This window comes from Perognathus longimembris, chromosome 6, assembly GCF_023159225.1.
Source record: "Perognathus longimembris pacificus isolate PPM17 chromosome 6, ASM2315922v1, whole genome shotgun sequence".
NCBI classification, from domain to species: domain Eukaryota; kingdom Metazoa; phylum Chordata; class Mammalia; order Rodentia; family Heteromyidae; genus Perognathus; species Perognathus longimembris.
In genome coordinates, this window is record NC_063166.1 from 23,289,250 (window position 1) to 23,302,031 (window position 12,782).

A 12,782-nucleotide genomic window follows, 5' to 3' on the forward strand; every position below is an offset into this window, starting at 1 on the left:
GCTGGGAATATGGCCTAGTGGCAAGAGTGCCTGCCTCATATACATGAGGCCCTGGGTTCGATTCCCCAGCACCACATATACAGAAAATGGCCAGAAGTGGCACTGTGGCTCAAGTGGCAGAGTGCTAGCCTTGAGCAAAAAGAAGCCAGGGACAGTGCTCAGGCCCTGAGTCCAAGCCCCAGGACTGGCCAAAAAAGAAACAACACACAAAACTTTGTATAGCTCCTTTACAGAAGAACATATAATTAGAGGGAGCTGTTATACGTGTATGTCTTATAGATTATAAGACGTTTTCATGGAAGACATTTCTTCTACAATTAAAAAAAAAGAAAAGAAAAATGTAATGAATGTAACATAAAATATATCATAGACATTGAAAAACTGACATTTAGAATCCCTGAAATAACACTTTAATAGGATTTGAAATAGTCCACAAAATTATGTAAAGTATTAGCTATTACTATAAACCCTAATCTTACACTCAGATCCTAGCACCTCTTTTCAAGATGTTTTTACCATGTATACTTTTACATGTAACTGAATCATGAAACAGATTAAAATTTTTAATTAAATAAACTAATCTATATGGAAAGTATTTTTTCACATTGTAGGAATAAAATGTTTAAATTTCTGAATCTGGTTGTCCTTGTTTCTTCCTTTTTAATCTTGTTGAAATGAGCAAATGTTATAAAGTAATATACTTAGATCTTTTTGCTCCCCCTGCCCCCGGACATCTGACAAGGGGTGCCTAATAATCAGAATATACAACGAGCTCAAAAAACTAAAATCCTAAAGACTCAGGAACCCAGTTAATAAATGAGCAGAGGAGCTCAGAAGCTTCTCAGAGAAGAAAAATTGGCCAATAAACACATAAGAAAATGCTCAACATCCCTGGCCATAAAAGGAAATGCAGGGCCTGGGAATATGGCCTAGTGGCAAGAGGGCTTGCCTCCTACACTTGAAGCTCTCGGTTGGATTCCCCAGCACCACATATATGGAAAACAGCCAGAAGGGGCGCTGTGGCTCAGGTGGCAGAGTGCTAGCCTTGAGCGGGAAGAAGCCAGGGATGGTGCTCAGGCCCTGAGTCCAAGGCCCAGTACTGGCCAAAAAAAAAAAAAGGAAATGCAGGTCAAAACATTGAAATATGAACAAAATCATGCTGGCAGAGAGGTAGGGATAAAGGGTGGAGGAAGGAACCCTATTACATTATTAGCAACAATGTAAACTAGTGCAACCACCATCGAAAGCAGCTTGGAGATTCCTCAAAAACTAAAACTAGTCTCTAAAAACAAACTGGACTCTGATCCATCAGTACCATTCTTAGTCATTTATCCAAAAGGATACAGTAAATACACTTGGACAACAATGTACATTGCTGCACTATTCATCATAGCTAAATTATGGACACAGCCCAGGTATACTACAAGATAAATGGATCAAGAAAGTGTGGTGTTTTTGATTATACACACACACACGAGAGCTGTGAATCAGGCTCAGAGACAAGGGGCACATGTTTTCTCTCATGTAGAGGATAGATCTAAAATATAAACATGAAAACACAGGACCATATGCATATATACACAAACATTAAAATACGGTATAAAAAGGGTAGATTCCCACAGTGTAACTCTTGAACAATTAACAGACAGTTGAAATAAAGAATATCAAGCAGCTGATATTCTTGTTTTGATATATGTCTTATCTGAGGCTTTGAGGGGATGGGTCTGATGAATGGAAAGAGGGATGGTGGGAAAATGGTCATAATATTCAATATACTTAAGTGAAAATGGGACTAGGTAACTTGGGGGGATGGGTGGGGTTGGGATAGATGGGGAGAAGGATGGAAGGAAACAACACTCATAAGTTGATATGTTGAAACCCCTTTGCATAATTACATAACAAAGAAAATAAAAATAAATTTAAAAATAATATTCTTAGGGCTGGACTCAAGACTGTCCATCATAAAAGGTTAGATTCAGAATTGGTTGGGATTTTTTCATTAGCAATCACATTTTATTACATAAGAAACTTCTCTCTGATGATTATACTGCTTAGCCCAGATTACTTAGGTGGTGTATATTTTTAAAGCTAAGTGCTCATACCCTGGTCATTAATGAAGAGGTTTTTGGACTCCATTAATATCTCTCTAAAGGTAAGCCTTAAAAAATGGAATGACTTGGGAAAAAATTATATTTAGCAAAGTAAGCTAGACCCAAAGAGGCATAAGATGCATGATTTCCCTCACTTGTAATAACTAGGATATGTCTATAAATCTATAAGTGAATCCGATGGATACTAAAACACATAGTTACATTTGGACATAATTTATTAAGCTGCACTCTAAGCATTTGCACAGTGAGAACAAAGGAGGATAGTCTTAGCAGAGGATCTCAATGGCATGATACTTATGTGCATATAGGACCATATAAAATGATGCTTAGTACTGCTGTACCTCAGCCCAGCCTAAGCTCCTATAGCATGTGGAGCAGTGAACAGGACTGTGACACACACTGGACAGAACTTGGGCTTTTCAGAATGTTCCTTACCATGAGTCCCTCTATGTAGCACGGCCATGTCAGACTCTTTAGACGAAATGCATGCCTGAACAGTAAAGCCATCACTGAAGAGACAGATGGGACCTACTGAATCCCAGTGCTCATGAGACAGAGCCAAAAGCAGGAGATATCAAGGGAGAGTGAGAGCAGGAAGGTAGTGGTGTGAGGGAGCACCATCAGAAACATACATGGACATGCTGGTGCCATTGCACAATGCCAGGGATCATTGGATAACAAATTCACAAGCTACATCAATTTTGTTGCCATTGATTTGCCAAGTACTACTGAAGCCACTTGATAGCCTAGGCTGTTGAGAACACAGTTCTTTTATTCTAATTGTAATTACTAACTCTCTGATCACACATTACCCTTTACAATAATATGGAAAATATTGTTTGGCTCAGAAAGGGTTAAAGCAGCTGTAGGCCTTGCTGAAGCAAGAACAGATAGCAGTTACAGATGCAAAAAGAACCACTATAGTGGTCAGATTAAACACTAGTAATGAACCAAGTTTCAGAGCAGTTGAGGCCCAAAGTCACTCTTGGGCAGCACAATTCTGGTTGATGTACCGATCAGACTTCAGGCAGAGTTAATTTCTAGTGCAGAGCTGATTCTTGGAACTATGGATCCAGACAGGTGGCTATTCAAATGGGTCACATCATGCAGAGAACTGAGCTAAGCAGCCAGAGTCATGAGTTCATCCTTGACGCATACAACAGATGATCTGATGTTGGCTTGGTGTGTGCCACTCAACCATGTCCCAGCACTAGGTGACTCTCTTTTTATATGATTCAGTTAAAGGAGTTGACTAAATAACTGGATCTAGTATATCCAACAAGTTTGGGCCTGGTATTTCTAATATAGGTTCATAAGTTTGCTGATGTTTACTGGATAACTAAATTATGTGTCAGTTTGTACCTCATGCTGTGCTGACAGAAGGTGGTTGTTTACTTGCATAAACAAGACGTAGAGTCAATTTTGGCACTTATACTCAAGATACAGTATCTTATTGCTTTACAAATCTATTGCTTTACAAAATAGAGTGGATCAAAGCAAGGCACAGCCTAGGGACTGCCGTTCTAACCATCTTAGAGGAACCCAGAGTCAGCCTTGAGATGTTGACTCCTCTCTACCCCTTGATTTCTCCGAGTAGGAGCTCAGTGCTTCACAGTTAGAAGAATTACATGGCTTTCTTTTTTCATGAGTTGTTACAAAGGCTAACAGTGACAGTTTAAAGGCAAGAGAATTTAAAAATGATTGTGAGCAATATGAACAATGTTTTCTTTAGATGAGACCTTTAGATGGTCATGTGCTACCTCCAGTCTTGATCCAGGTCAAAAAGTTTCAATTGGACCATGATTCTGTACACGTTGTGGGTATTTGGAAAGATTTGCCTATGAGTTGAAAGAATGTATATATTGTATGCATGCCTCCAATATCCTTTATCAATGCATGTAATACTACAACTACATGTCTGATGAGCTCAGCTGAATTTTGCCAGTTGTTTATGGGAGACATCAAAGGCTTTTTTGAGTTTCTCCTTGTTTGTTTCAATAAGTGTCTACATGAGTCCTTCCAATTCATGGGATTTCTTGGAATCTATCATGCTATGATTCAGAAAGGTCCCTGTGTGACAATTCCTGAGTACATAAGACTAGGTAAGATTTTTCTGTTCAGTGTAACATTGGTAAGATTTGTCATCTTCATACATTGTGAGCTTATAACAATCTGAACATTTGATACTGAGTTATGAGTATAAAATTGTACCACAGTGTTTGATTTATGGCATATTATCCAGGGAAAATTCCTTATATTCCTGATGTAAGTTAATATGGCTTCTATATTAATGAAGCAATAATCTTTACCTGTATAATAAGCTAGTGGTGATCATTCATCTTTTTCTTGTATATAACTCTTTGTATGATCCATTTTTTAAAGTTATATGTACCATGTTTTTACTATAATCTGTCCCATTGGTCTAATAAAGCAATACATCTTTTTTCTTACTTAAAAAAATGATGCTTAGTGAAATGAACTCCAAGAAATGGAAACAAGAGGGTTTTTTTTTTTGTACCATTTGCAGTTCTTTCCTTTCCTTTGGTTTATTCCCTTTTGTCATGTTTTTTTTTAAATTTCTATACCCTTTATCTTGTGTATAAGTTTATCTGATTTGGGCAGGGGACAGGGAAGCACAGAAATGGTGGGACAAGGGGTAAACCAATTCAACAGTGAAACCCACTAGACACTATGTGGGACGTGAACTTTACAACCAGGGGCATCAGGTTGGGAAGGGAAAAAGTGGAGAAAATGAGGGAGGGGGTAACACTGTTCAAAAAGAAATATACTCATAACTGTAAGTCCTCTGTACATAACCTCTACAATAAAATTTAAATTAAAAATGATAAGCCTTAAACACCAAATTTCATGTGAACGTCCTTAAAGTTCAGAATAGATAGCCTGTCTCCTTCCACCATCTATTCAGATATACCATGCAGCTGTTGCTTGCAGTGTTTGCTCCCAATCCTGTCTTCCCCAAGACCTGCTCCCATCCACAGTGTGTGCTTCCAAAAGCCATGAATTCGAAACTCCATTTCCACAGCAAGTTGAATGAGCAGAGAATGAACAAGTAAATCTAAAATAGACAAGTGACCCAACTTAGGCCCATCTGACTCTCTCTTCATAACTTTTTTTTTTTTTTGCCAGTCCTGGGGCTTGAACTCAGGGCCTCAGCACTATCCCTGGCTTCCTTTTGCTCAAGGCTGGCACCCTACCACTTGAACTACAGGGCCACTTCCAGCCTTTTCTGTTTCTGTGGTGCTGAGGAATCGAACCCAGGGCTTCATGCATGCTAGGCAAGCACTCTGCCACTAAGCTACATTCCCAGCTCCTCTTCATTGCTTTTTGAACTTGAGGTTAGAAAGGCCATTCAGACTGTACAGTTGTCATAGGTACATGCAGAGCTCTGAGACAGCCACATGCCACCCTGTAGATTGAAGAAATGGAGAATGCTGATGTACAAAAAGAGAAGCAGAATCAAGAATAAGAGGGGTCAAAGGTGTTCATCCTTCTGGTAACTCAGACCACAGGCTGGGGAAGAGAGTCCTGTGTTCTTGTGCCAGAATCCTCTCCCCTTGCATTAGCTAGGGTTTGTTTTTCAAACTTGTGCCGTGCAAAAGAAATAGCCTGCCAGGCACCAGTAACCCCTGCCTATTATCCTAGCTACTTTGGAAGCAAAGATCTGAGGATCTCCATTCAAAGCCAGCTAGGGCAGGAAAGTCCATGAGACTTTTATCTCAACTCTAATAATAATAATAATAATAATAATTATAATAATAATAACAACCAGCTGGAAATGGACCTGTGGCTCAAGCGGTAGAGTGCTAGCCTTAAGCATAAAAGCTTAGGAACAATGCCTGGGCCCTAAGTACAAGCCCCCAAATCAGCATAGAGAAGGAGGAAGAAGAAGAGGAGAAGGAAGAGAGAGAAGAGAAAAGACCATGAAATCACTTTATGTATGTGTCCACTTTGGGGAAAGCACAGGCTTTTATAAATGTCTAAAGTTGGAAGATAGACTACAGATATGTGATTTTACAGCAATGAGTTATTCTCAGGATTTTCCAAAAATGCCTTTCATTTTGTGCATTAAATGTTAGATTAACCCTGCACAGAATGATAACCCACTGTGGTTCAAAGTGGTAGGGCACTTATGTTGAACAAAAGAGCTCAAGGACAGTGCCCAGGCCCCAAATTCAAGCCCCACGACTGAGAAAAAAAAAAAAAGGTGAATTTCCTCCCCAGCTTCCCATTGCAGCAGCAAAATGAAAAATTTTAAAAAAAACCACAAGAGCTACCAATTTAGGGTAGAATGTCTATACACACACATCTATTTGGCACTAGTCAAAGATCTTTTGAAGAAAATTAAAAAGTTTTCCAAAAATCAAAATTGTCTTCGATCCTTGCAGCTGTGACTTTCCATTGCTTCTTATTTAGTGTGTCTCATTCCTAGTATTACAAATTCTGAGGGACAAGAGCCCATGGAGCTCTTCCAGCGGGGCTGGAAATGTGGCCTAGTGGTAGAGTGCTTGCCTAGCATGCATGAAGCCCTGGGTTCGATTCCTCAGTACCACATATACAGAAAAAGCCAGAAGTGGCGCTGTGGCTCAAGTGGTAGAGTGGTGGCCTTAGCAAAAAGAAACCAAGGACAGTGCTCAGGCCCTGAGTTCAAGCCCCAGGACTGGCAGAAAAAAAGGGGGGGAGGAAGGAAGGAAGGAGAAATAAATAAATGATGGAATATTAAAAAAAAAAAACAGAGCTCATGGAGACAGGGTAGGATTCTGTACTTGTCTCTTCAGCCTGCTATGATGCTGTTTGAAGCAAATATCCTGATTTCTTCATTAGGTATAGATTTCATGTGCAAACTGAAAAATGCAATTCTGCAGACACTAGGCAGTGGCTATTATTAGAAATTTGTTTCACTACTGATGTTAACTATTATCAATATGCAGAGGAAAACTATCAAGGAAAGTAGCACTTAGAAATGGGATATTAACATTCATATATCCACGAGTATATATGAGTATGTGTGAATGAAATATATGTGACTGCATGCATATATATAAAATGCTGCTCCTTAGTGTTTGAACTCAGGGTCTGGGCACTGTCCCTTAGCTTTTATGCTCAAGGCTGGTGCTCTATCACTTGAGCCACAGCTCCACTTTTTGCTAGTAAATTGAATCAAAGAGTCTTTCAGACTTTATTGTCTGGACTGGCTTTAAACTGTGATCCTCAGATCTCAGCCTCCTGAATAGCTAGGATTACAGGGGTGAGCCACTAGTTCCTGGCTATTCATATTTTAAAACTAAAAATAATATGCTGCAAAATCTGGGATATATAGGAAAGTCTAAGAAGGAAAACAATCAAGTTCTATTGCTGGAGATAATTACTTCTTAGATTGCTGTTTCTTTTTAACTCTTTGATCTGCTCATATTTGTGCATGTTTTAACAAAGTTGCAGTGTTACTATGGATGAAGAATTGCATCTCTATGACTTGCTCCTCTGTTATATCTGCTCTTTCCTGAACTAGCAATTACTTTTCAAAAACAAGCATCTTGTTTTGGTTGGTGCTGAGGACTGAATCCAGGACTTTGTGCATGCCTAGCATGCATTCTAGTCCGGAGCTGCAAGATTTTTAAATACCTGATTGTTTTCCCTTGTTGCTACAGTCACTATTCATTCCTATGCCTGTTGAGCCTGAATTAGATACTGGGATAGAGTGCTGAGCAAAACCAGACACAGAACTGTTTTATCTCTTCAGAGTCAGGAGTAATGGAAACAGTGAATGAAGATAAGGTGCAATTTTAAGACTGGATAGAAAGGTTAATTTAGTTGAGAGAAGGGAGTGAGTGCTGGCTTGGGTTAAAAGGAGCACAAGAAGCTATGTTTAGCTCTACTGGAAGACAGGAAACATGAAGATGATGTTGATGATGATGATGATGGTGATGATGATGACTACGACAGTGGCCATGACATCCAGCCAGCTAAGTTGAAAAATATCCAAACAAATTTTAGGTCTGAATCATGGCATGATTAAGAAAGCATTAATATATAATAACGTTGCAAACTTTGTGGTACAGTATATGCGCCACATACACTGTCCAACTTAGAGTAGAGCAGTTACCATATTTACTGCAGCCTTGCTGAAGGCTGTGGAGACATTGGTTGGGAGGGGATTACAGGGTGCAGTACCACTAGCTACCTCATAGGGGCAGCCAAGGATCAAGAAGACAATGGTAGGATCAGTGTCCCACAATAGGAACAGAGCCCTCCAGCTCCTGTCTTCTGGTTATCTCACAGGATAGCAGGATGTTGGTGGAGAGATAAGTTACAAGCCAGTAACAAGTCACTGAGTCTGAGGAACCTCTTGAGAAAGTTACATCTCCTAGAACAGACTCAGGCTAGATTTACTATGTTCTAAGTGGTGGCCACCAGCCTTGTAGAGTTATGAGCACTTGAAAGGGAGTTATTCTGAATTAGGATTCACTGTGACTGCAAAATACACACTGGCTTTTATTGAATATATATACACACAAAAGCATAAAGCATTTCAAAATTCTTATAGTGTTCACAGTGTTAAAATTCTATTTTGATATTTTGAGCTAAATCATGTATATAGTTAATTTCTCTAGTGTCTTTTTGCCTTTTATAGCTACTTAAAATTATTATGTAATATGTCTCTGAATATATTTCTTTTAAAAATGTTTATCTTTAAGGAGGTAAGGAGTTGCCATTTAACAAAGCAGTTTATGGATACAATATAATTGTATTTCTAGTATACAACAATAGTTCTAAAAGTCCACTTTCAATTCCCTCCATGTATTTCTTTCCTTTAAAAAAATCCTTAACTGTATGTGTGCGTGTGTGTGTGTGTGTGTGTGTGTGTGTGTGTGTGTACCAGTCCTGGGATTTGAACCCAGGGCTCACTGTTCTTGAGCTTTTTGCTCAAGGTCAGCACTTTACTAGTTGAGCCATTGCTCCGCTTCCAGCTTTTGGGATAGTTTAATGGAGATAAGAGTCTCACAGACTTTCCTCCCAGGGCTTACTTTGAACCACTGTCCTCAGATATCAGCCTCCTGAGTAGCTAGGATTACAGGTGTGAGCCAACCAGTGCTGGGCCTCACAAGTAAATTTTAATTTAAGAAATACACCAAAGCCGGTGCCAGGGGCTCACGCTTGTAATCCTAGCTACTCAGGAAGCTGAAATCTGAGGATCTCAGCTCAAAACCATCACAGGCAGGCAAGTCCATGAGACTCTTTTCTTCAATTAACCAGCAAAAAGTTGAAAGTACAGTTCTGGTTTAAGTGGTAGAGCACCAGCCTTTAACAAACAAGCTAAGGGACAGTGCTCAGGCCATGAATTGAGACCCCAGGGGCAGCAAAAATAGCATGAAATAATGTAATGTAACTCTGTAGTAGAGCACTGTCTGTCCTGCTGGGACTGATCCTGAGCACTACAAAAAGAAATAAAAGAGTTGTCTTGAAGTTAAAATAACATAATCTTTGTAAACCACTTAAAAGGAGGAAGGTCTACAGTAATTGTTATAAACCAGTCTCTTTCTTAATTCATGTTTATTCCTCTAGAAGACATTCTCAGTCATGATTCCCACACATTATAATCATCTGCCCAGTGCAATACATTAAACTAACCTGCCATGGGTTGACAAACCATGTCAAAGAAATATTTCTATCTGCCTCATCGTGCTGGAGTGGGCCATCTCTCTGTGCAGGTGTTTTCCCAGTCGTTTCCTGCTGCTGAGTTGTCTGCCCACTCTAGTGCATAGCCCTCAGCAGGTGGGTTAGAAGCTTTGCTTGGAATCAATGTTGGAAGACTGCCTTCAAGTTCTTGCTTTGTAATTTGCAGGATGAATAACTTGGTCTTCAACAGGTGCTTTTCCTTGACTATCAAGTAGCGTCATGCCTGTACTTCTAGCTACTCAGGAGACTGAGATCTAAGAGGTGGAGGTTTGAAGCCAGGCCGAGCATGAAGTCCACGAGACTCTTATCTCCAGTTAACCAACCAAAAAGCTAGAAGTGGAGCTGTGGTTCAAGTAGTAGAGTACCAGTCTTAAGCAAAGAAAAGCTCAGAGGCAAGGGTCCAGGCCTTAAGTTCAAGCCCCAGGACTGGCACAGACAGACAGACAGACAGACAGACAGACAGACAGACACACACACACACACACACACACACACACACACACACACACAGCATCATTCACCCAAGATGGATGCGATCACAAGTAAATGCAAATTGTTCCCCGTGGCCACCAGGGGGCAGCAGATCGCGGTCCAGCGGCCTGGGGCGCTCCACGTCAGGGCGGACGCCGGGCCTCGTGACCGTGACCGTGACCGTGATCGTGACTGGGCCGAGGGCTGCTCGGGGAGCAGCGTCACGGGAGCGCAGCCGCGGGCCCGGTGCGCAGGGCGCGGCGGCGCGGCGGGAGCTCCCGGGAGCCGAGGTCATGGGGGAAGAGGAGGCGGCCCGCGGGACCCGGCGGGAGCTGCTGCCCGAGCTGGTGCGCGAGGCCGACACCAGCTTGCTGGAGTGCAAGGTGTGCTTTGAGAGGTTCGGCCACCGCCAGCAGCGGCGCCCGCGCAACCTGCCCTGCGGACACGTGGTGTGCCTGGCCTGCGTGGCCGCCCTGGCGCACCCGCGGACGCTGGCCCTCGAGTGCCCCTTCTGCCGGCGAGCCTGCCGGGCCTGCGACACCAGCGACTGCCTGCCGGTGCTGCACCTGCTGGAGCTCCTGGGTTCCACCCTGCACCAGGCCCCGGCCGCTCCGAGCGCCGCCCCGAGCACCCCCGGGACCCTCACCTGCCAGCACGCGTTCGGCGGATGGGGGACCCTGGTCAACCCCACGGGGTTGGCCCTGTGTCCCAAGACGGGACGGGTTGTGGTGGTGCACGATGGCAAGAGGCGGGTTAGGATCTTTGACTCCGCGGGTGGCTGTGCCCATCAATTTGGAGAGAAGGGGGAGGCCGCGCAGGACGTGAGGTACCCACTGGACGTCACGGTCACCAACGACTGCCACGTGGTGCTCACCGACGCCGGCGATCGCTCCCTCAAAGTATTCGATTTCTTTGGGCAGATCAAGCTGGTTATCGGAGGCCAGTTTTCCTTGCCTTGGGGTGTGGACACCACCCCTCAGAACGGGCTGGTGGTCACGGATGCTCAGGGCGGGTCTCTGCACCTCCTGGAAGTCGACTTCGCGGATGGGGTTCTTCGGAGAACCGAGAGGCTGCAGGCGCAGCTGCGCAACCCCCGCGGGGTGGCCGTGTCGTGGCTCTCTGGGGCCATGGCGGTCCTAGAGCATCCCTCGGCCCTGGAGACCGGGCCCTGCAACACAAGGGTGAAGGTGTTCAGCTCTACCATGCAGCTGATCGGCCAGGTGGATACCTTCGGGCTGAGCCTCTTCTTCCCCTCCAGAATAACCCTGTCGGCCGTGACCTTTGACCACCAGGGCCATGTGATCGTGGCAGACACTGCAGGCCCAGCCATCCTGTGCTTGGGGAAACCTGAGGAGTTTCCAGTACTGAAGCCCATGGTCACTCACGGGCTCTCTTATCCTGTGGCACTGGCCTTTACCAAGGAGTACTCTCTTCTTGTGCTGGATACCGCATCGCATTCTATAAAAGTCTATAAAGCAGACTGGGGGTGATGGGGTTCAGTGAGGGTGGGGGGGAATGGCTCAGGCCTACTGCTGGAAGTCACAGGTGTTGGTCGGGCCTCGGGCCTGCTGCCGGAAGTCACACGTGTTGGTCACTAGTGAATTCTTCAGCCCGGGAGAAGTCACTTACCTTGTCCATTCAAACATGGAGGATGAGAACTGCATTGCAGAAGTAGAAAAAAAAGGGGGGGGGGCAATTATTAAAGAATAATCATTCAACTCACCATTTATGGAATGCATATTCCCTGTGCTAAGGAAATTGTGGATATTGGTTCATTTAATCCTTAATCCCCAGGGACATTGTTTCTATTGTAAATCTCATTTCAGAGATAAGAAAACCAGACCTAAAAAGTGTAAGTGCTGTGCTATGCTTGTGATGGCCTTTGCTTATGCTGACAGGCACAAACTGAACTCAATTCTGACTCCTAAGCCCTGGCTCTTCAGTAAGACACTAGAAGGGGAGGGGTGTGTGTGAATGAGTGTGGTTGCTGTACATGCTCTTTGCTTATAGTAGCTAATGGTTCTCATTAGAGACTTGTCATAGTCATGCACTTTTTATTTTATCTTATGTAGTTGTACAAAGGGGTCTCAATTCAACAAGTCAGATTATGAGTACAATGCATCTTGACCAATGTCACCCCTTTTACCATTCTCCCCCATCTTTCTCAATTGCACCATACCCTCCATTTAGGGATGTCTTTAAATTTAAATTTGTCCCATTTGTTGCAAACCCTGTGTACCTATAAACAGTCCCCTCGATGCTGTCATATCCCTAAACAAACTCTCTTGAATGGAAGAATAGCTTCCTTAATGTTGCAATATCGGGTGGAAATTTCAAATGAAGTGGCCACTTCTATGTAAGTTTTATTTAGCTAGTGTAATGATCTTATATTTTAGGGATGTTGGAATATTACTAAGTAACTGGCAACTTGAAAGTACCAAAAGGGGAGTATTTTTGGGAAGAATATATTGGTTTTGAAAGTTTGTCTTAAACAATATGCGTGAT

The 12,782-nt window shown here is 42.9% G+C and overlaps 1 protein-coding gene across 1 annotated transcript; it reads left to right on the forward strand.

Annotated features, from left to right (window-relative positions):
• The first annotated feature begins 10,570 nt into the window (after window positions 1-10,570).
• Nhlrc1 (NHL repeat containing E3 ubiquitin protein ligase 1) lies at window positions 10,571-11,767 on the forward strand. The gene has a single exon (XM_048349321.1). The coding sequence runs from the start codon at window positions 10,571-10,573 to the stop codon at window positions 11,765-11,767; it is 1,197 nt and encodes a 398-aa protein (XP_048205278.1).
• Window positions 11,768-12,782: the final 1,015 nt, after the last annotated feature.